The sequence below is a fragment of the Phascolarctos cinereus genome, unplaced genomic scaffold, assembly GCF_003287225.1.
Source record: "Phascolarctos cinereus isolate Bilbo 61053 unplaced genomic scaffold, phaCin_HiC Scaffold_3;HRSCAF=262, whole genome shotgun sequence".
Taxonomy (NCBI): domain Eukaryota; kingdom Metazoa; phylum Chordata; class Mammalia; order Diprotodontia; family Phascolarctidae; genus Phascolarctos; species Phascolarctos cinereus.
The window spans coordinates 3,654,035-3,677,287 of record NW_027555736.1 but is presented as its reverse complement, the minus strand read 5'-3'; the positions used below and the strand labels follow the sequence as shown (position 1 = coordinate 3,677,287).

The 23,253-nt window shown below is 42.8% G+C and overlaps 1 protein-coding gene across 1 annotated transcript in view; it reads right to left on the bottom strand.

Annotated features, from left to right (window-relative positions):
- Positions 1-283: 283 nt before the first annotated feature.
- TCERG1L (transcription elongation regulator 1 like) overlaps positions 284-23,253 on the bottom strand; it is a 296,277-nt gene continuing 273,307 nt past the window's right edge. The window contains 3 exon segments of the mRNA XM_020973107.2: positions 284-1,260; positions 8,024-8,142; positions 13,544-13,633. Of these exon segments, the coding sequence (XP_020828766.1) occupies positions 1,104-1,260; positions 8,024-8,142; positions 13,544-13,633 (366 nt within the window). The 3' untranslated portion in view covers positions 284-1,103.

Sequence of the window (23,253 nt, the reverse complement as noted above, 5' to 3'; positions counted from 1 at the left end):
GCCTGGGAAAAATCTCACAGCTTAATTTCATGAAGCAGAAGCTGAAATATAGAAATGCAACCTGAAATTGCTTAGTATTTAAAATCACAATTAAGTCAGATTCATATTTTGAAATTCAGATTAAAGCTAAGTTAGGTTTCTTCTGGAATATGGATGATTATTCTGTTCCTCTGTACAAATAACATTGTTTTCATTTAAATTTTGAGAAAAGGAAAAAAAAATTCTGTTTTTGGAGGCTCCAAGACTGTGTGAGATGGTGTTAAAGAATGCTGGGGGGGACAACTCTGGTTTAAAATATTTATTAATTAAAAAAAAAGTTAAAATATTTATTTATACAAAGATGATAAGAAAAATCTCATGCAAACTTTTGGCATACAATAAAAATAACTTAAATATTCACATGATTTTTTTTTTTACAAAATAACTCATTTGAAAATTATTTTAAAGAAGAAATCCAAAGAATGGTTTTGTTTCCCTCTCTGGGCTTGAAAGCACCTTTCAGAACAATAGGACAGCCATCACCTGTAAACTGCCATCATCACCCAAGGTGCATGTGTCAAGACTGGCACGCTCATCACTGTGATTAACGACTAAGACGCTAAGACGACTACTCAGAAAATGAGACATCGACCTATGAACGTTGGAGTCGTGGAGGCCCCAGAGCACGGCCGCCCTTCCCGAGAACGGATGTGGTTGCAAAGCACTCTTCAAACAAAGGGCAAGAGAGTCTGCAGAATGGCAGAGATGGCATCTGTTTCTGCTCAATTACAAATCTGCCTTGGATTTATAATTTGTGTATATTACAAGATATTTGCATAATTAAAACAATTAAGGGATTGACATATCATGGCAATTAGAAATACATCAGACGCTGAATGTTGTACAAAAGAGAGCTTCAATATGAAACAGCAATCCTTTGAGATCCAGAAGTCCCCCTGGGCCTGGGAGAAAAGGTCCCCGGCTTGAGGCTCAAAGGTTTTCCTCCAGAAGTGCTGGGCTCTGCTCCAGGACTAAATCTTCCCCCAGAAGCTCACACTCGCCTCTGCTCCCCAGGAAGCCACAGGATTGACCTCGGGAAGACGGCAGCTCCTTCCTGTAGACTCTTATCTCATTTTGCGGAGTCTGATTCTGTTTTCTTTGTCTCTCTTTTTAAGGAGCATTATGAACTGGTTGAAAAAATGCTCTTGATCTTTCTTCTTCTGAACAAGTCGGAACCTCTGATCTCGGCCATATTTTTCAGCAAATTCTTTGAATGTTGCTCTGAAAAATTTAAAAACAAGTCCCAAAGTAATTCAGATTTTTCAGTAGCTAACATGAGAGCCATGGGTTTCCTAGAGAGAAGGTTACACTGCAGGAAAATATGAGACTTAAAGTATGGAGGCCTGAATCTGAGCTCTGTCTTCGATGTAGCATTGGGAAATCACTTCTGTTCTCTGAGCTACACTTTCCTGCCTTTCAAATGGGGCTAATGATGCCTCTAATGTCTGCCCCCTTGGGGTTAATGGGAAGGAAACACCAGGAAACCCGACATTCCAGAGCAGGAGTTCTTATCTTGGGTCTAATAATTTGTTTTGTTTTTCCCCCCTCTATTAATAGTTTAACCGTATTTCCCTGTGCTTGGTTTCCTTTGTAATCTTATGCATTTTTCTTCCGCATTTTAAAAATGTGATTCTAGAAGGGTTCTGTAGGCTTCACTAAACTAGTTACCCAAGAATCTCTGCGCCCCCCCAAAAAAAGGCAGAGACCAATCCCTCTTCTATATAAGTGTGATCTTTTTGCTGATTATTCTTTTACTAACTGAATCATCCAAATCATCCCCAAAGCCAGCATGGACCCCTCCTAGATGGTCAGCCTTCACGTCCCCACAGAAAGAGGCCGAGGCCATCCAAACCAATGGGAATATTTCATCGTAATGGTTCGGAGATAGTTCTGGTCCATGATAAAGAAAACAAGAACAACAACAACCATCATCACCCAAATCCACCTTCTAGGACTCATAATAGGCAGGTCTTCTGTAGTCTCAGACCTGGAGGACATGTAGGCCTCTAATCCAGTATGGATCTGACCTCAAATCTCTGGAAGTGAATCCAAACTTCACAGAATAAGTCCCTTTAAGAAAAGGATTTGTTCTGTGAAGTTGAACTCAGTCAAAGGGCCGCACTTGAGGACCTACAGGGCCACATATGGCCTCAAGGCCTACAGGAAAGGAAGCCCCATTGCCTTCCATTTAGAGGGCAGTTCTCTTTGACTGGACATTTTCCAGAATTTTGAGTCTTCTTCAACTTCCACTCACTGTTTCTGATTTTGCTCTTGGGACAGGTGGAATGGATATAATCCTTCTCAATCAAACAAGTGACAAGCATCTTTTTTTTTTTTTTAATATTCACTCTATGTCAGCCATTAACCTAAGCACTATGAATACAAAGGCAAGACTAATATGGTTTTTGTTGTCAAGGCATTTCTATCCTATGAGGGAAGAAGAGGGAACATTAGTCAGTCAGTCAATGAACATTCATCAAATGTTCACTCTGTGCCTGGCACTGTGCTATGTCACAACACATGTACATTAATGGAAGTAGGGCATAAGGCCTGAATTCATGATTTTGTTGGAACTCCCTCTACCAATTCTGGAAGATTTACATTTCATACAGCATCAGCTACTCTCTCTCTCTCCATCAATTTAACTGCTAAAGGTTAAATCACAATGCTCTAATATCTATGTCAATGATTCCCAGATCTCTATATCTAGCTCCAGTCTCTCCTGTGCACTTCAATCTTGTATCACCGGCTACCTATTGGCCGTTTTCAAATTGTGTGTTCTGGAGACATCACAAAGTCAACATGTTCAAAAACAAAGCTCATTGTCTTTCCCCTCTAAATCATCTATCTTCTGAGCTTCCCCATTTCTGCCTGGGTACCACTTTCTTTCAGGATCCCAGGTTTGTAACCTTAGCATTATTTCCAACTCTTCGTTCTTCCTCTCCACCCCCATCCAATCAAATGACAAATCTTGCACTTTCTGAAGGCGTAACGTCTTCCCCATCCGACTCATTCTCTCCATTCACACCTACCAACATGCAGACTTTCATCAACTCTTGCCTGAATTACTGCAGCACCAACCAATCAGGGCTCCTTTCTTCAGTCTCTCCAAACTTCAGTCCATTCTCTGCATAGCTACCAGCTACTGTCCTTAAGTACAGAACTCTCCTAATCTATAAACCCCAACGGCTTCCCATCACCACTTGTTTCAAAGGTAAACCCTTCTGGTAGCCTGTCCTCCCCTTCACAGCCTTGCATGACTCATCTTCTTGTCCTATTAGACATCAATCCTCATCTCCCAGTCTGTGATCTAGCCCAGTAACCCTTGTCTGCTCCCCACACGTGACACTGCTGTACTAGAATGCCTTATGGCATCCTTCTCTTACCTGAGACACACCTTCCAGCAGACCCTTCTACATGAATCCTCTTCTGATCCCACATCCTCCCTCCTTTGTTTCATCTTTTTTTTTCCCCCTGCTTATGCTCTCTGTTTCTAACATAGAGTCTCCTCTGCTAGAATCAACTTCCTTGCAATTAGGAATTAATTCATTTAATGTACTTGTATCCCGAGTGCCTAGCTTAGTGCCTGGAATTGACAAAGGATTTCATATATGTTTATTAATTGAGGATTCTTGTCTCAGAGTCCAGCTTTCCATATACAACACCAAACCACATAATTAAATATACAGTAAGTCCAAAATGATGGGGAGGGAGTGGCTCTAGTGTCTGTGGGCAGGGGGCTCAGGAAAGGCCTTATGTCAGAAGTGGTGACTGAGCTGAGCTTTGAAGTGAGTGAGGAATTATGAAGCAGAGCTGAGGAGGCATCACTTTCCAGGCCCTGCAGGTGACTTGTATGAAGGCACAGAGATGAGAAATCGAAAGCCCAGCTTGAGGAGCCACAAGAAGAGTCTGGCTACATTTTAGAGGCCATGGAGGTAAGAAAGGACGTTGGAGCCTCAGGTGACATTCTGTCAGTACTTGAAGAGAACTGTCCTCTTTAAATCCTCTTTCCTAAGTGACACATTCCCAATTCCTTTATTCAATCCCCATAGGAGGCAATCTCAAGGTCCCTTACCATCATAAGCACCACCCCTTGGACACTCTCCACTCTATTGAGGAGGAATGATGTGAGATTCCAGATGAAGACACGACCATTAGGCCAAGGTCCCATTCACCTGGGTAGGCCTCAATTCTTCTCTCCCTTTCCCTTTCACCAGTGCTGGTTGCCTTCTCTCTTTCCAAGGTTGGGTATGTCTCACTATGGGAAAACCCAGTCTATGGAAATCTGAGCCACCAGAATCAATTACTGAACAGGACCATCATTCACACTGTCACCAGATTCTATCCCTTCCTGATGGATCTGCTGCAGGGCTTCTCTAAGAAATGATCCCTCAGTGGACTAAGAATCCTTTGTGGATAACTAATTCCTACACAAGACAGAGGGGCTGGGCACAACCAGCAAACAAAGCTGGAAAGAGTCCATTGGAAATGAGGAATAAAGCATTTCTAAAATGGCCCTGTACATCAAGAGGACGATTTGCAAAAATTCAATTTGTTTGCTTTGCAGGAAGATGTCATCTACCCCTTGGAGTAAGGGCTGCATTCCTTTGGAGATGGAAGAAATGACTGAGCCCAAAGAGTCTGACTAGCAAAGCACATCAGAATGATGGAGAGATGACTATCTCAGTCAAAGCAGGCCGGAGATGTCTCTGATCAGTCCCCTTCTCTTTTCTGGGGAGAGGCTAAGTACATACTTGGTGGGGAGAGGGGGTAGTAGAGGACTCTGTGATAAAAGAATCATCCTTGCCTGAATTTTACCACAATAATAGTTCACACTTATTTAAAGTTTTCACAATGTATGGAAATGCACTTTATTCCCTGGTTCCTCTAACAATCTGGGTGAAGTATCCTAGCCATGATCATTGTATGGATGAGGAAATGAAGGCATACAGAGGTTAGGTGATTTGCCCAAGGCCCCCCAGAAGGGAAGCCACCAGCAGGGGGGCTCTGCACCCAGATAATCCTAAGGTTAAGTGCCGTGCAGTATACCACACTGCCTCTCTCTTTGGTGAGATTGGACCCCAGTACCTGGAGGAGAGATTCCAGGTCTTGGGGCTGTGAACATTTGCTCCACAAACATGTTTTTGTTTCTGTTGCTGACTTAGATCCCTGTTACCCTTCTCTTTCTCTTCCAGATGAATTTAATGTGTCATCTGCCAGACTTAGCTTAACTATCCCACTAATGTCTCCAAGGTGGCCCCCAGTAACAAGCTGGGTCTCCCTGCTACAAGGGGGCAAAGATGGCCATTTGTGGCACTCTTCATGGCTTTACAGCAAGAGTTAGTTTGTAGGGAATGGTACCCAGTATCAGGCCTGCTAATTACCCAATCCATTCTATTCAAAGGCAGTTATTGTGGTTTGTTATAGTAAATCATTAAATAGCAGAGAGGAGAAAGAGGCAGAAAAGAGCTATTTGTGATCCCAGGGTTCATTTGCATGTGAAGGGTACTAATAATCACAGAACCAGAGGGTTCCAGATTCATTAGGACACTTTTCCTGAGCCTGGATTTGAAGGGGGCCCAGAGAGCTTATAAGTCCCCCTCAGTAGCCACCAAGAAGCCTTCCATCTCTTCAGACTGACTCCCGTTGGCTGCCCCATGGAACGTCCTGGGACCCCTCACTGACACTGCAGCAATCTATAGTCAGTGCCTTATATTTCCTCATCTTTGTCCTTCCTCATCACTCATGAAAAACTATAATCTCCCTGAGTCCAGGCACTATTTCCATTTGTCTTTGCATCTCCAGCCCAGGGCCTAGGATATAATCAATGATTAATGAAATTTGTTTGAAATGAATTGAATCTGAAAAAGAAAATCGATGGCAGAAATATGGAGACTTTATTTCTGAACTCCAAACTGAGGGATATTCTTGATTCAAAGCCATATGGAAAGTCTATTTTCTTTTCTTGAACCCAGAACATTTTTGGAAAGTCTGGTTACTGTAGTTTTAGTGGAAAGAACAAAGGGTCAGAGGCTGGAAGCCTGGATCCAGTCAGAAAAACCACGAGTCTCAGCTCCGGGATCACTTTGCCTCTGTGTGGCCTGCCTGACCTGCTGGAAAAGTTCTTTCTCTTCTCTGGGCCTCACTTTCTTCCTCTACTAAGTGGAGGGGTTGAGCTAACTGATCTTAAGCAAAACCAGAAAGTTCTAAATTGCTCAGTCTTCAAACAGAGTGCCAGAGAGAAATCATACTGCCTGCTACATGTAGCCCAAATCTGCAGCCTTGGAATGACTTCTCCAACATTAAGGAAGTGTTTCAGGGACTAAGGCAGAGCTTGCAGTTTGTTTGTAAGATACAGCTGCAGTGTTCTCAGGGACAGAAGGGAGTGACCTCATTGGACATCTAGGTAAGAATCGCTCTTAGATTAGCCCCTCTCCCCAACAAATGGTCCTCTAGCCTTTGCTGAAAAGCCTTAGGTGGGGTGAGGCCTGACCAGTGGAGGCAGCCCTGGCCCTTTCAGAGATTTGGGAGAAGGGCCTCCAGGACTAGGGTTCTCTTCCTTTTAGTGTCTGCCAAAGACTCCTGCGAGTCAAGCAACATAATTCACACATTACGGAATTCACTCTAGAAATGCTCAGCCAAGTTAACTCTGCGGCCATGCTCCCAACACAGGAGGGGTGGAGAAGCATCCCTGGGCTTGATTCCCCGGGCCCCTTGGTGACAAGGGAGGTAGAGGAAGGCAAAGGGGGTGAAGTTTGAGTTCACAGCTTTTCCTGATGAGCAGTGGTCTAGGGCTCTCCCAATTGCTACGGAAACTGGCGAGTGAGGGGGAGGGAGGCCAGAGGTATTTCTTTAGCCTCTGCTCCACCACCTGGACTCCTGATTGTCTCCATTGCCACGAGCACTTGTAACAGTGGATGAAACAGCTTAGAGATACGATGGCTTTGTGCCCGACGTTCTCTAAGGGAGGGTGGGATGGGAGGTGGATTTGGATGGACCTTCAGATCATTTGAACTTCTTTCCTTTCACCTGCATAGCTTTTAGGACTTCCAGGATATGCCATAGGACATGTTATGTTTTCAGAACACAGAGATCGCTTTTGCTTTCACAACATTCTCCTGGGGTGGACAGGCTAGGAGAATAACGATTCCAATTTTTAAAATGTGTAAACAGAGGCACCATCAGCAGAATGGCTGGTCCAAGTTCACCCAGGCAGACCAAAAGAGGGTATCTCTGGATACTCAAGTAAGTCAGTGTTCCAATGGATTGCAAAGCCCCCTTAACGGGTAAAGACATTCTCAGAAAGACGGTGCCGAGGGTAAGGAAGGCTGTGTCTACTGGGTGTTTCTAACAAAGTCGCCATCCACAGAGCTCTGGGCAGGCACAAAGGCTGAGGACCTGAGTTAAGCATGTCATTCAACCAATGGATGATAATAATTGTTTTTACCCTTTCATTTATTCCTCTTATTTTGGTTTTTGCACCCCCTTATCTGGAACAGAACAGGAACATGATGCCAGTTTGAATTTAATTGAATCCTCACCCACACCTGTGAGGCCAACCCCACTGTCTCCATTATGGAGTTTTGGGCAAGAGGCTCAGCATTGAAGTTAAAGGCACTTGCTATTTTAACTCATAAAGATTTGAATAGAAAAAGCTGTAAGTGCCTCTTCCTTCCCCAGTGCATTCAAGGAACACAGAACATAAGGAAGGAGGGAGCTAAGCAGTTTGTACATGACAGCTGGAAAGGGAAGAAGCATTCTTCTGAATCCATTAACAAGACCCTAAAAACTCCATTCATCCTTTATTAATCACTTACTGTAGGCAAGGCACAGAACTCGAGTGCAAGGACAAGACAAATGAGAAGAAACCCAGACTTTGCATTCGTGAAAGGGCCTGGCATGCCTGGGACATCCCAGAGCAGCTCCCTCTGCTTTGCTCCATGCCCACCCCCAGTCAAGGTGAGGAACACCTCTCTGCACCTACCTGGGAGACAGCTTGGACTCCTCCAAGAGTTTTCTGAATTCCTCTTTGGCCAGCAGTAACTTATTTTTCTTTTCCTTATATTCTTCCTTTATTCTGGTTTTGACAAATTGTTCAAATATCTTTGGAAAATCACAAAAAAAGAGAAAAAAATAATTAGCAAAAAATTCTAACTTTAGAATTCAGTCCTAAGTCCTTGGTAGAGCCCGAGAATAACACAGGAGTGACCTAATAACACTCCTGTTCTTTGCCACTGCCATGGTCTTAGAGTTCATTTGTGTGGCAGAATCTGACCAGCTCTGATTCTGAAAGGGACTTTCCAACACACACATTGAGACAAGTTGAGAATTCTCCCATTATGTGGGATCATAGGTAGTATCTAGAACCTGGGAGCTCAATGGATCTTTGGGATAATGGAGGCAAATTCCCTCAGCAAGTGGATGATCTCCGAGGGCCAGAAATCAGGAGCGTCCTGCCCCAGGGGGTCCAGTGAGTGAGTCCTGAGTCATCATTCGAATCTGGTTCTTCTGAAGAGACATGCAGTCCACCTTGTATAGAAACTGATTTTCTTATGAAAAAGCTGCCTTTTTCACTCAGAAAAAAAGTGTATTCCACATCCCAGCCTTTCTAATTTTGGGATTCAACAAATATTTCTGACATTTAGGGACATATCATCTTGCCAAAGCATTCAGTTCTTTCTGAAGCATCACAAAGCAATTGTAGCATTTAACACCTCCCACTCCTTCCCTGTAGAAGAAAAGGCCCTAATTGAACAGTTTCTTGACAAAGCCAATCAGTGCTTCCTTCTGCCAAGTGAGAGCAATGTGAAAAAGAAAAAAAAAATAATAGCAGCTCTAACTGACTCCTCACATTCAAGTTCCAGAGGCCCATGTCCCTCTGGACACTAGGTCTGGCTGCACCCACTGAGGATGATGGCAGTAACACAGCCCTCTCTGGTCCCCTAAACACATGCCTTTGGTCCTTCTAACTCCCACAGGTGGGAAAATGATGAGTCCACATTCAACGAGTGGGCAATATGTACTGCAAAGAAACTTTATCCTACAGCAATCTTAAAAATCCCATACAGCCTGGGGGCTAATCAAGAGAGTCACTAATACTGACCCAGTAGTTCCCTACTCAGTTAGATGAGATTGTGGGTTGTGAGCTTTTTTTCCTTCTTTTAGGATGTGAGATCTTGATCCCTATGAGTGTGTGGGTCTGCCCCTGACAAATGAGGAGGAGGTCACAAGGAACTCTTGGACCGTGGCTGACTGGGAGCCAGAAGGATCAATTCTATTTGGAGGCAATTACAAAATGCTTGGTGGTGGCATCTTGCCCATTGTTTCAGACTGGCATATTCCAATTTAAAAATCCTCATTATTTGCATAAGAATCCAACCCATTTAAATAACCTGCTTCAAATTCCTACTGTTATCTTTTCCTTTTCTGCTCCCTTTTGTTGTTTGGTGGTTGTTGTTTACACCCAATATCTAGAAGGTTCTTCTCAAGGAAACGAAGTTTAGGTTATCCATATGGAATCTCAGCCCACTCACAACATACTCCTTTTAACTGACCTTTTTTCCCCCTAACTCATCATATATGTTAATGTGACCAGATTCTTTTTAATGAATGACAAATTTCTACACTTCACCTATAGGGAAGATGAAGAAACCAAGATTCTGTCCATTAATAAATGAACCCGATTACAAACAAGATAGAATTCCTTTTCACCATCCTGACTCTCAATTATGATGGGTAATAAACACTGATGAATTAGATGAGCCAAGATGATTACAGCTGATGTCCATCAAGGAACAAGCAATCAACAACTCTAAGAGCAGAATTAGCTCATAGATTACTATGTCTAGACGATTATTGTGTCTAGAACTTGAAAGGACCTCAGAAGTTATCTTGTCTATTGTACAGAGGAAATTGAGGCAAGCTCAGGACAAAGAGTACCTTGTCCAAGGTCACACAGATCATAAGAAGCAGATTGAATACTGGTCCTCTGGATCCACATCTAAAGCTTCTTTGACTCTTTGTTGCGTGTCTTTCTATCCAATTGGAATCTGTTGGAGCATTAAAATAAGAAACTGTGTTTTTCCTTTCATTTTGAAGGATGGATTTTATCATGTTTATGTGTGTGTGTTGCTTTATTTTAAATACTACCAGCTTTCAGTAAAGTGCCTCCAAACTGAGACCATGAGCAGGAGAAATGCCCAAGAGGGCTGCTCTGATGGTCACCAATGGATGTGTGCCACTCAACAAAGACCAGGCTCTTGCATCCTAGTGATTCTGAGTAAACTTGCTGCCTGAGTAGACATAAACTCTAGGATCCTAAGCTCTCTAGAACATAACACAATTCATCCTTTTCAGACTTTACCAGATTAGTTCCCTTCGCATGTGTAACACTTCAACAGAAGTGGAATCACCCCTCCTGCTGGACAGTCTACTGTCTCGTGCCTCCATAGACTATTCCCTATTCCTGGGAATTCCTTGCTCCCCTGCTCTGCCCATGAATCCCTACCCTCTAAAGCTCCACTCAGTCTTCACACCCTCCCTCCCTAGGAAGAATGCCTGATCTTCAAAGGTTCTTACTGACCTTTCACCTTGGAAGTCATTTTGCTTCGCATTTGACTAGCGCAATTAGTGCATGACATCAACCATACAACTTCTCGGTGCAGATATTTTGCCCATACTCAAGTAAGTTTGATGTAGGAAGGGATTGCATCTTCTCAAAACTGTGCATTTCTACCAGTCACTAGCTTGGCAAATGCTGGGTGAAATATATGTGTGTATGTATATGTGTATATGTGGACACACACATAGACATAAACATATTCATATATGTAGATATGCATATATATATATATATATATATATATACATGCATCATCATTAAATATGTGTAAAGATATTTAATGAATGAATGTATAAGCATGGCTTTCACGTCCCATAAACTATAAAGAGTATAAAGAGTTCATGTGTTTCAGTCTTTGGTAAATTACATTTACATTTTTCGCTTTGATTATATCCCTGGGAAAATTCCATTTTCTACTATTGTCAGACCTTTGTCCCCACCCCTTCAACCCATCAAGCCTTGGCCTTGGAGGAAATCCAAATATTAAGACATATTCATCCTCCACAACAGCACTCATTTGTAGCCATGGTGAGCATTTACAAAAACACAGTCAAATGTTTCTTTCAGGGTAAGGGAAGGAAAATTCAATAAGAGCAACAAAGTGGAGATGGTGGTCCTGATGGGCCTAAAACATTCAATTTCTAAAAACCTAAGAAAAAATCCTTCCAACATTATCTAGTTATATAAATGTCTGTGCGCTCTCTCTGTCTCTCTCTCTCTCTCTGTCTCTCTCTCTTCTGTCTCTCTCTCTCTCTGTCTCTGTCTCTCTCTCCTCTGTCTCTCTCTCTCTGTCTCTCTCTCTCTGTCTCTCTCTCCTCTGTCTCTCTCCTCTCTCTCTCTCTGTCTCTGTGTCTCTGTCTCTTCTTCTCTCTCTCTGTCTCTTCTCTCTCTGTCTCTGTCTCTGTGTCTCTGTCTCTTCTTCTCTCTCTCTGTCTCTCTCTCTGTCTCTCTCTCTCTGTCTCTGTCTCTCTCTCCTCTGTCTCTCCTCTCTCTCTCTGTCTCTGTGTCTCTGTCTATTCTTCTCTCTCTCTGTCTCTTCTCTCTCTGTCTCTTCTCTCTCTCTGTCTCTCTCTCTCTCTGTCTCTCTCTCTCTTCTGTCTCTCTCTCTCTCTGTCTCTGTCTCTCTCTCCTCTGTCTCTCTCCTCTCTATCTCTGTCTCTGTGTCTCTGTCTCTTCTTCTCTCTCTCTGTCTCTCTCTCTCTGTCTCTCTCTCTTCTGTCTCTCTCTCTCTGTCTCTGTCTCTCTCTCCTCTGTCTCTCTCCTCTCTATCTCTGTCTCTGTGTCTCTGTCTCTTCTTCTCTCTCTCTGTCTCTCTCTCTCTCTGTCTCTCTCTCTTCTGTCTCTCTCTCTCTGTCTCTGTCTCTCTCTCCTCTGTCTCTCTCCTCTCTATCTCTGTCTCTGTGTCTCTGTCTCTTCTCTCTCTCTGTCTCTCTCTCTCTCTGTCTCTCTCTCTTCTGTCTCTCTCTCTCTGTCTCTGTCTCTCTCTCCTCTGTCTCTCTCCTCTCTATCTCTGTCTCTGTGTCTCTGTCTCTTCTCTCTCTGTCTCTGTCCTACCATTTCTAAACCATGCTCCCTGCTCTGTCATCTCCAGTGTCCTCCTAGAATCAGACTTCAGGCTCTGCCCTCAAGAGTTGAACTTTCATTTGATCTTACCATACCCCTCCTGCTCTATCTTCCTCCTTTTTAAAACATTGTTTTCTCTTATTAGAATAAACGTTCCACTTGCTTCTATTTCTATAAAAACCACTTAGAACAGTTACTAACAGAGGAGAGCTGAAAACATGATTTTCATTCATTCATTCTATATCTAGGGTCGCCTCCTTCATAATTCCAGACATTACCATCATTATAATAAATAGTAACAGTAACATGTGGATTCCGATGATAAATGATACCTACATCCGTTTTGACGATGTTTCACAATTTACAAACCTTTTCCTCATCAAAATCATGTGAGGAGGTGGTGTGAACAGCATTAACTCCCTTTTAAAAAAGAATAAATTCAAGCCCAATGGGATGAAATGATGCTCAGGATCTAAAGACGGGAGGCTCAGTCTTTGTTTCTGCTGCCAAGCCCATTGCCTCTGAGTTAACTGCTGAGAGTTAACTCAGAAGAGTAACATTGACTGTTTGGTCCGTGAAAGAATATACATCAACGGAGACAGCAGAAGGTGTGGGAAAGATAAAGAAAGTTATGCTTCCTAATAAGAACTTTAACAGATACACATCTCATAGGACCGTGGACCAGGAGTGAGACACTAAATGAACAGCTAGTTTAGGGCCCTACAAGTAGGTTAGACAGTTTCTAAACCATCCATTTGGGCAAGCTGATTGCCTACATTCATCTTTTTTTTTTTAAGGTAAACAGGAGAAAAAGACTTCTCTTCTTTCCTCATAAGACCTGTTTCCCGTGATTTGTCCATGATGTTCTGGACCCCACCCTGTTTTTCTACAACCTCTTGAAAGACTACTGGCCAAACCTGAACACAAAATTGCCAATTAGGTTCCACGAGATTATAGTTTACCTCGGAGAATCACGTGAGGAACTTCCACAGAAGTTTCAGTTGAAGCTGGTCAACTGAAGAGTCCTCCGGCCCTCCCCTCACACACCTTCCCATAGCTGTGGGCGCACAGGGGTTCAACGATCATCCACCGCCCTTTGCCTCTCTGCTTCCTGGTGAACACCCAACACTTCTGTCTCCTGCCACAAGCGAGGGCAGGGATTCCCACCTGCCGGGTTTCAAAGGGGTTGGCCAAAACCAGTCCTGCCCAGGAGGACGGAAACACAGGCTCCGCCCACCAAGGAATGATGGACTGCTGAATCCACGTATGCGTAATTTCTGTTATTTCAGTTACCGTCCTCCTGCCACACAAAGAGCTCACCTGTTTGCGCTCATCGGAATTGAGGAGCAGGTAACGTGGGTCAAATACGATTTTGTGCAGTTCCTTTTCCCAAGTGGAGAATGCTGACACCTGAAGAAAAATAGCAGGGAGACGTGTAGTCAGGATCTGCCGGATGAAGACAGGGGAATTACTCAGCAGTGTCCAACAGCACCAGAAGAAAATGACCTCCGTGAGGTAGGAGTCACACAGACAAGAGACAGGGAGGACCAAATTTACTCAGAAAGCCAGTGTCTGAAGGATTAGAAACCTTTAAATTGGGCCAGTCACCACACTGCTCTTCACTGTGACAAAAACCCCACATCCTGGCCACAGCTCAGTGTGGCGGCTTTGCTGGCTAGAACTGTGCTGTATTCACTCCCAATGATGAGCTGAAAATCTAGCATCTTGAAATAATTCAATCTTTTTTGGGGAAACCTTGAATGCTCCACGTCCTGATTCTTTGATAAGTCTTCCAGAAGGCACTTCTAGAATTAGGGTGAAGTGGGGATTATCTGACCCTTCATCAGATACAGGAGAATCCTGCCTGTGACATCTTTATTTGGAACCTGAACCATCTGAAGCAACCGTACGAGAACGCAGAAGCATCGCCTGCACACCAGACATTGAGTGTGGGGCCAGGATCACGGAAACAACATGGAAAGCAGGCCTTTCCCTTTAGTAGCTGACATTCTTTGAGAGAGGCAGCACATGGACTGAGAGATTCAGAGCAGGTAGAAAGTAATATCAGGTCATTTCAAAGGAACAGAAGACCAAGAACTGGGCAGAACCTCAAGGGCCTGGTCTCCTGGGCTGAGTGGAAGAGGGAGGGCCCCCATCCGCTACAGACATTCTCATGCACCTGAGCCCAGGCAATGCCTGGCTTCTGACAAGCAGGGTCAAAAAGTAAATGAAAGACAAAATCCTGTAAGGAGATTCGTTCCAAAAGTGTATTCGATGTGTGGACAGTCAGGCCAGAAGAGCTCTCATAGCCATACATATAGGACTTTGGTCTCATGGAATTTCCTCAAGGATTTTCTAGGAAGCCTTGAATCCAGCCTAGCACACCAAGCTCTGAACAGTGTGCCAGGTACGTCCTGAGAACCACTCTGCTATGAGAATACTACACACACACATCACATACACACTCACACACATACCCACATTCACAAACGCAGGCAAGTTTGGATTACCAGATATTCAGGCATAAAATGGGAAAGTACCAAAAATAAAAATCCCTGGACATTAGATCCACTTCCTTTATCGCTGTGCCTCAGTTTCTCTAGCTATAAAATGAAGGCAATCATCCCTGAACTATCCAGCTAGCACCTAGGGGTATTTAAAATGGGGGCCTTTTCCTCTACCACTAGTATGGTGTAGCAGCCATTGGGTCAGATGTGGCGCCAGAAGATTTGGGTTTCGGTCCAGCCTCTGACACATGTGGGCTGTGTGCCACTAGACAAGTCACTCAAACTCTGTGTATGTTGCAGGCCACTCTCTAACACCAGATGCTGCAGATGAGCTGCTGGATTGCCTCAGTGAAGATCATTTCTGCATCAATGAAATCACAGGTGCGACCAGCCCTACCCTACTCCTCACATGACATAAAGAGACAAGCGATGGTAGCACCCTTCAAGAAAGGACCTGGTGGGACCAAACGCTGCCTAAACGCAGGAGACAGAGCAAAGGCAAGACGATGAGTGTGTTCATGGTCCTCACTGGAGCCCGGGCCACGCTTTGGTCTCAGTAGCTAATTTGTGCCTCTGCTGGTGGCTCCAGGAGCCAGGCAGGTCTGTGCCCTGGGTTGCCTTCAGCCCCGTCTTGATACCCGGAGAGTGTCCTCTGGTGGGCCTCTCATCCCCCACAAAGGGTGACTGCTGCAGCCAGAGGGCTCTGCTCTTCAGAAGAGGGAAGGAGCACATTCAGCACCTGCCATGGGCCGAGAAAGTGCCTCACATCATCCTCCCAGCAGCCTGGGAGGCAGGTGATCTTATTAGCCCCGTTTGACTGGACTAGAGTGGCTAGGTCTGGTCAGTGAGGTGCCAGAATGGATAGATGGTTGGATATGGACTGAGGAAGACTACAGTTTAAATATCCTCTCTGACACTGATGAGCTGCATGACCCTGGGTAAGTCAATGGACCACTTTTGTCCTCAGTTTCTTCATCTATAAAATGGGGATAATTAATAGCACCTGCCACCTAGTCTGGCAGTGAGAATTAAATGATGATATAATGTTTACAGAGCCTTTTGCAAACCTTAAAGGGCTCAACAAATGCACATTATCATTAATGTTGTTAGGTGTGGATGCAGGATTGAACACTGAGTGACACAACTGGAGAGAATCCAAAATGTGGAGAGAACCTTGCAGGGGTCAAAGGTGGTATCTTGACAGCATTGTAGATAGTTAACCAACTGGCCTTGGAGTCAGGAAGTCCTGAGTTTGAATCCTGCCTCAAACAGTGACTAGCTGTGTAACTCTGGGCAAGTCACTTAACCTTTCTCATCCTCAGTTTCCTCATCTGTAAAATGGGGATAATACATTGATGAATATGACCTAAGGAGGTAAAATCAAAAATAATCTTCTGGGTGGGGAGAAGGAACCAGTGCCAGAAGTCTACTCTTCCTACAAGAAGCCACTGTCATTGGAGAGGACTAGATGGAAACATTCCAAGCTTTGAAAGATCCCAAAGAGGAACCATGAGAGCTCCAGAAGCTGGAGTCCATGCCAGGGATTGAGTCCATTGAGCCAGTCTGTGAGCATAGCCCCGAGGAACACACAAGCCCCAGCCTGGAAGCCCATTAACCCCACAGCCAAGACTTTGGTTCCAGTGATCAAAGGAGTGACTGTCCATTAGCTATGACATGCTTGGAAGTGACTTGATGTGGTGAATGTTTTGTGTTAATAGCTTTAATTGTGAGCGGAATCTCTCTAGGATCAAGTTGGTATAAGGGAGATTATGGCTCTGGGTATTGCTGGGAAACGTAAGGACTTTTGTTCTTGTCCTATATTCTAAGTAAATAACCCTGTATAAGAGCTGATAGGAATTAGCTAAAGTAAACTGGAGTGCTGATCACCCAAGTGATTTATCAGTGATGGGCAATGGATTGGAATGGTATCTCAAGTTGATAGCTGTAGAATCCACACTCCTCCCCCCCACACATACAAATAAATCTGAGGATGACTAAACCAAGTAGGGCAGAAGAATTTAATGAAATGCAATTGTGCCATAAGAAATGATGAAATTTCTGAGAAACCTGGGAAAATTTACATCAACTAATCTGGAGTGAATTGAGAACAAGATGATAATTTATAATGTAGCAACAACAATGTAAAAGCAATTAACCCTTAAAGCTAAAAACAAAAACAAAGCTCTAATCAAAATAATGACTACGAAGGACAGTGTTGGGTGTTGCACTTCATCTTGGCATTCCATCATGAAAATGAATACAAGTAACAGTCAACAACCCAGGCACAGCTCATGAGATGAATGAAAGCCCTGGTGGAAATGACCAGATAATGGGTTGTGGGTTGGGGGGATGGAAGGGAGCAGTCATCTGCATTTCCGTGTTATTTGTATTCATTCTCATGTTGGAATGTCAAGATGAGATGCAACACCCAACTCAAATGAAACTGGAAGGCATTGGGAACCTCATTAGCAAAAATCTCCCAACCAAGGAATCACAGACACATTGAAGAAATGGTGGAAATTTAGCCAGCTGGCTCTTTTCAATATGACAGATAGGCAGCTCTTTCAAGCAGAGCTAATACCAAATTTACATTAATATAATACTTTATTGGTGTTTGGGGTCAGCTTCCAACATAAAGAGCTAGAGAGCTTAGGCATTAATAAAGTGAAATGAAATTTCACTTACATTCCTCAAATGTTAATAACACTACTATGTCTTACAGGAGATGGGTCATGGCCCCAGGTGAATATGGCAGTCAGAAGCAGGTTACTGGAATATATTCTGAAATTTAGAATTCCACCACTTGGCAGTATCTGTTCTATCAGGAATGCACCCTTGGTTAAAATTGATTGATAAAGTCATGCATTCCAATCCAATCTTCAATAAAAGCACCAGGATTTAAAGTGAGAGGCTGTCTGCACTGACTGATTTCCAAAGCAAGGGGGAAATTCTGTTCTTTGGAAACTGTAGAGGAAAAAATGCAATTGAATTCAATTGACTTGGATTATAAAACATGTTCCATTGTGTTGCTTACAGAGGGAAAACAATGGGAGAAAAAAACCAACCAAACAAATAATGGCCTCATTTCTCCCCAGATGAATTCTCAGGGAAGAGCTGGGTTTTTCAAAGTACAAGGAATTATGTCATTGCTTTATCAGTGAATCATTAATTATTTAATTTTTGCCTACTCTGTGTTTAACAATGAGCTAGGAACAGAGATGCTTAATGGAGGAAAAGGATGAACACACATGAAACCACTGAATGAGTACTTTGAGGATCTAGGGAACTGGTAGGTAGGTTATTAAGCTGCTCAGTGACCTTTAAGGGATCATGAAGAACAAGAAAGTTATGGTATGACTGGAGAAGAGCATATGTCCTGAGTCTACAAAGAAGCAGCCAGTGAGTTTGATTTTAATTCCTGACAAAATTCTATAATATATTATTAGAGAGGTCATTCACAACCATCTAGAAAAGATGGAATGATCACTAAAACCCTGCATGTCTTCATCAAGAATGGATCATGGCAAATGAATATACTTCTTTCCACTTTTTCCCTTCCTTCCTTTCTTTGTCAGAGTTACCACACTCCCACACCAAGGGAATAGAGACTACTACAAAATATCTGATAGAATGACTCATACTATTCCTGTGGAAAACATGTGGAGATAAGGTCTAGAAGATGGCACAAGGAAGTTGTCTTGTAACTAGTTTGATGGCAACCATCCCCTCCAAAGCAAATCATTAAGAGCTCCCTATCAACTCAGAAAGAAACCTCCTGTTTGGGAACCAGGGATCTGGGTTGGTGACAAGGAATCTAAACATATTCCGGAGTTCCCCTGGATAATGGAACAGATGATATCTTTATTAATAATTTTACAAATAATAGAATGCTGGTAGGCATATTGAAATCAGGTGCAGGATAAATTCAGTGGTCATTTGAAAGAGCTGTGGCTGTTCAGCCTTCAGGAGAGATGGCTTTGAGGGTACATGACACCTGCTTTTAGGTCTTTCAATGGCCATCATGGGGAAGAAAGATAAGACTTGTCCAGGTGACTCTCAGAGGGAAGACTTGGATCAAGGGCAAGAAATGTTTTTGGAAGAGGCAAATGTGGATTCAAAAAAGGAAAAAAAAACAGTTTTCAATGATTAGTTATCTACTTCTCATCAGTGACTTTCCTTGTTTTCAAGGACATGGACATCATGCCTCACTTGGGCGGGGGGTGGGGAGCTCAGAAGCTGATTACCTGAAATCTCATCACCTTGTAGAGTGACTAAGCTTTGGATTTTCAACACCTTCACATCTCAGACTCAGTGGTTGCCTCTCCCCTCTGATTGAAGGGCTGGAGGGCAGAGCATTAAACTCTCCCCAAAGCCTTTCTTTTATAGAGGACTCAGAACTTTCCAAGTAGCTCTCCATTTTCCATCGAAGGCTCTGCTTGGTTTCATCTCCAGGAATGCGATGCTCCTGCACCAGCTCCACCTCGGTACTTCCCCCTGCCCCTTCAGTTTCTTTTTATGTATTTTCTTGCCCTGTTAGATTGTAAGCTCCTCAAGGGAACAAACTTTCTTCCTTTTTCTTACTTGTATCCTCAGTGCTAGGCACAGTGCCTGGCACAAAGCAGGTACTTAATAAATCTTTATAAAATTGAATTGATTAGAGCTTTCCAGTCACGAAATGGACTAACTTCCAAATGACTGGGTTCTTTCTCATTCAAAACCAGCCTCTGGGTAACCAACCATGAGGTAAGTTATATGGAACCTAATGTTTCTTATGGGTTTGACTGTATTACCAATCTCTCCTCAAAGACTGATGTTTTATGATTTCATTATTCTATAAGGCTCTAAAGTCCCTCTCAATATGGCCCTATTATGTTACCTTTGTGCATGTCTTGTTACTATCCTATAATTTGAAAGGCGTTGTGGAACAGAGGAGAGAGGGCTGGATTTAGAGTGAGTGGATATCAACTGAATGTTGGCTTTGGAACCCCACTGCCCATGGGGTCTTGGGCAAGGCAATGACTCACTCTAATCCTCAGTTTCTTCATTTATAAATCTGAAGGTTGTCAATTGACCACTAAGGTCAGTTGGAGCTCAATGTTTATGATCTTGTAATTGTGCTAAAGAAAAACACAAACATACACTCATGTATATATACACACAGAGATATGTATAATATGCATATGCACATGTCCATACACACGCATCTGCACACATGTGTATATGTCTATGTACACGTCGTGTGCGTGTCTATGTGGACTCCTTCCTTCCTTTCTTCATCCCCTCCCTGAAAGCATTGCTTTAAGGATCACATAAACAAAATGCATGTTCATCTGAAGGTATTATGTGGGCAGGAGCTATTTCAATTGATCTTATTTTCTTATTCCTTTCAGCTTTTATGAGATGATGATGATGATGATTCACTAATAAAAGAGTTATTAAGCAGAGCCCTGGAAGTCAAAATTGTATTCTCTGGAAGCTGCCTGAGGAGAATGAATTGTCTACAAATATTTCTATGTATTTTGGTAGGGGAAATAGGAAAAGGGTGGAGATCAGTTAAATGAACTGGGGCTGTTAATTCGGAGAAAGCAAAGCCTTTGGGGGTCATCCTGTCTCACAGAGATGTCCTACAGACCGGGGACTAGACTTAGTTGGCTTGGCCTAGAATACTGAATGTTGTAGAAAATGGAGCAGGAGTCCGGAGAGAGGTAGATACAAGTAAAATGCAAAGATATTTCCAATATGGAAGATCAAGGAAGCTTTGTGGCAGAGAGAGAACTTGAGTGGGGACAACAGCAGACACAAATGTGATGGAGAAGGGAAAGGAAGGCATTTGGAAAGGCATGGGAGATTCTCTGAGCAAAAGTATGGGGAGAAGCATGGGAAGAAGACAAGGAATGGAGCCAGCACACTCCATGTTGGCTAGAGGGTAGAGCATGGAGGGGCAGCAGAAGAGATGAAGTTCAGAAAATCCAGCTCGATCTCACTCATGTCAGGTCTCCAGTACCAGAAGCAGGAGCTAGAGCCCACTTTTCTTTCAGTATGCTTATTCAATGAATTTGATCCTCCTTGGGGATTCTTTACCTTCTCTCCTATCTATAATACCTATAATAATATATAACATAATACAGTATAGTATAATAATTAATATAATATAATATATATATAATATATATATATATATAATATATATAATATAATATATATATATATATATATAATATATATAGATATGATATGATATGATATGATATGATATGATATGATATGATATGATATGATATAACATAATATAATACAATACAATATAATATAATATAAAACCTACAATAATATATTATATGATAATGATATTATAATCTCCCTCTCCCTTTCCTCTCTGCAGTTTACTGGCTAGATTTCTTTCTCAAACACCAAGCCTTAAACCGAATTCACTCAGGACCTCAAGGATTGGACAACAATAGGTTGCTGTCCTTGCCCAATCACTACTTAATAGTTATATTCTGGGCCCTTCTGGCTCACAGTGAATGTAAATAGTAACTGTTTCTCTTTTGGCCAGCAATCCTGAGGGGCCTTCCCTCCCAGTTTGGTTTGTTGTTGTTATTATTATTATTATTATTATTATTATTATTATTATTATTATTATTATTATCATTATTATTATTAAAGAGGCCATCCCTTGACTCACTCCTTAAAGGGGGCTTATTCACTGCATGGGTATTACATCACTCAAAGTTAGAACCTGAAAAGACCTTAGCTTAAAAGGGCCAAGGTCCCCCACTGCATCCTAGTCCATCTCCAATTGTCCTGATGGATTTCTAGTCACTGGACCCAGATGGCTCTGGAGGAGAAAGTGAGGCTGGTGACCTTGCACAGCCCTCCATCACTTAAATCAAAATCAGTTGCAGTCATGTCATCCCCTCCCTGATGTCATGGTCCTCTTCAAGAACAAAGGATAAACACAACACCCTCATCATCTAATCAGTTGTTACATCTGATAGGTTGAATCTGCCTCACAAAATATCCTTTCTTCTCTACTTCCTTTCAATCTACCTTTTTGCAGACCCTCATCTACTTTCATGTAACTTACTAAAAAGTCCCTCTACATCTAACTGATTCCTTCTATGATCCATCCTGCAGACTGCTTCTGGAATCACATACCAAGTATATCCCTCCCCTACTCAAAATCCTCCAGTCGCTCTCCACTGCCAATGGGACAAAAGGATATACACATGCATCATACACATAAATGCACAAACGTACTTATGACAATCAGTTTTGTGGAAAGAAATATTCCTGCAGATCTTTTATTCAGAGTGCCTTGAGAGGAGTTCCCTCCCCACTTTGCCTTCTGCATAGCCCTGGATTTCTATTGTTCGTCCAGATGAATGGAGACCTACCAAGCAGCAGTGACCTTGCTGCCCTCAACCATGCTCTTTTCTCCTCAATTCCCCATCTTTCCCAGTCTCAGGAGGGAGGCAATGTGGAGAGTCTGTGGTGCAGTGGTCTGCAAACCAGAGGGCATTGGTGGCTATATTTCCCTGAGGTATTTAAAGCATTCATTATAATTCATGCTGCATGCACGTTTCCATGATCACCTTCTGTGTCCCTTTTCATTTTGGTAAAGACATCCAGCTGGGCAGAAAGAGTGTCTGGACTACTTTTGTGCCCAAAAGGCAACTCAGGAAATCAGAGGTACTGGAAAAATGTTTGAGGAAAAGGTGGTTTTTGTCTTCCCACTCTACACTGAAAACATAGCTCTAAATTTGCCAAAGCACAAAACACCACTTCATTTTGTTTAAATCAGGGTCCTCATCTCTATAAATTCCCAGGGAAAATAAAAGATAAAATTCAATTCAGCATCCACTTGAAACAGACTTAATGTGAAAGAAGTCCTGTGCTCAAGCTCAGAGCACTAGGGTGAAAAAAATGATCGGGAACTATTCTTGAAGTATGGCGTATCTAAACTGACCTTGTGGTTCTTAACATGTGCTCATCCTCTACAGGAATTCTATCCAGAATAATTTAGAGACCCTTTGGCATCCCATGAAATGCATTCACACATGTTACTATGCACACCTACAAACCTGAAGAGAGATGAATGTTTATGTATGTACATACATATACATGCACATATATGCCTATATACACATATGTGCATGTACACATGCATGTAGGTCCTTCCAGATTTATAGACTGCTAGAATTAGAAAGCTCCTCAGGAATTATCTTGTCTCTCCCATTGATTTTTAAAGGTGGGGAAACTGCAGCCCAGAAAGGAGACTTGGTCTGGGTCACAAAGCCAGTCTTATCAATGTGGGTACAACAGCCCACTGTGCTGGCCCCTTTGCACTCTGCCTCCCATAACCTATGTGTCCTCTCTGCAGATTCAGGAGGGCCCCTTGGAATGAACCTGTCCTCTAAATGGGAGATTTTCTTATTTCCCATGGGAATATGGGGCCACTCCTTTTTTGGTAGCCTACTTCCTAACTGAGCGAATTTGTGTTCTGGCCAACACCACACAGCA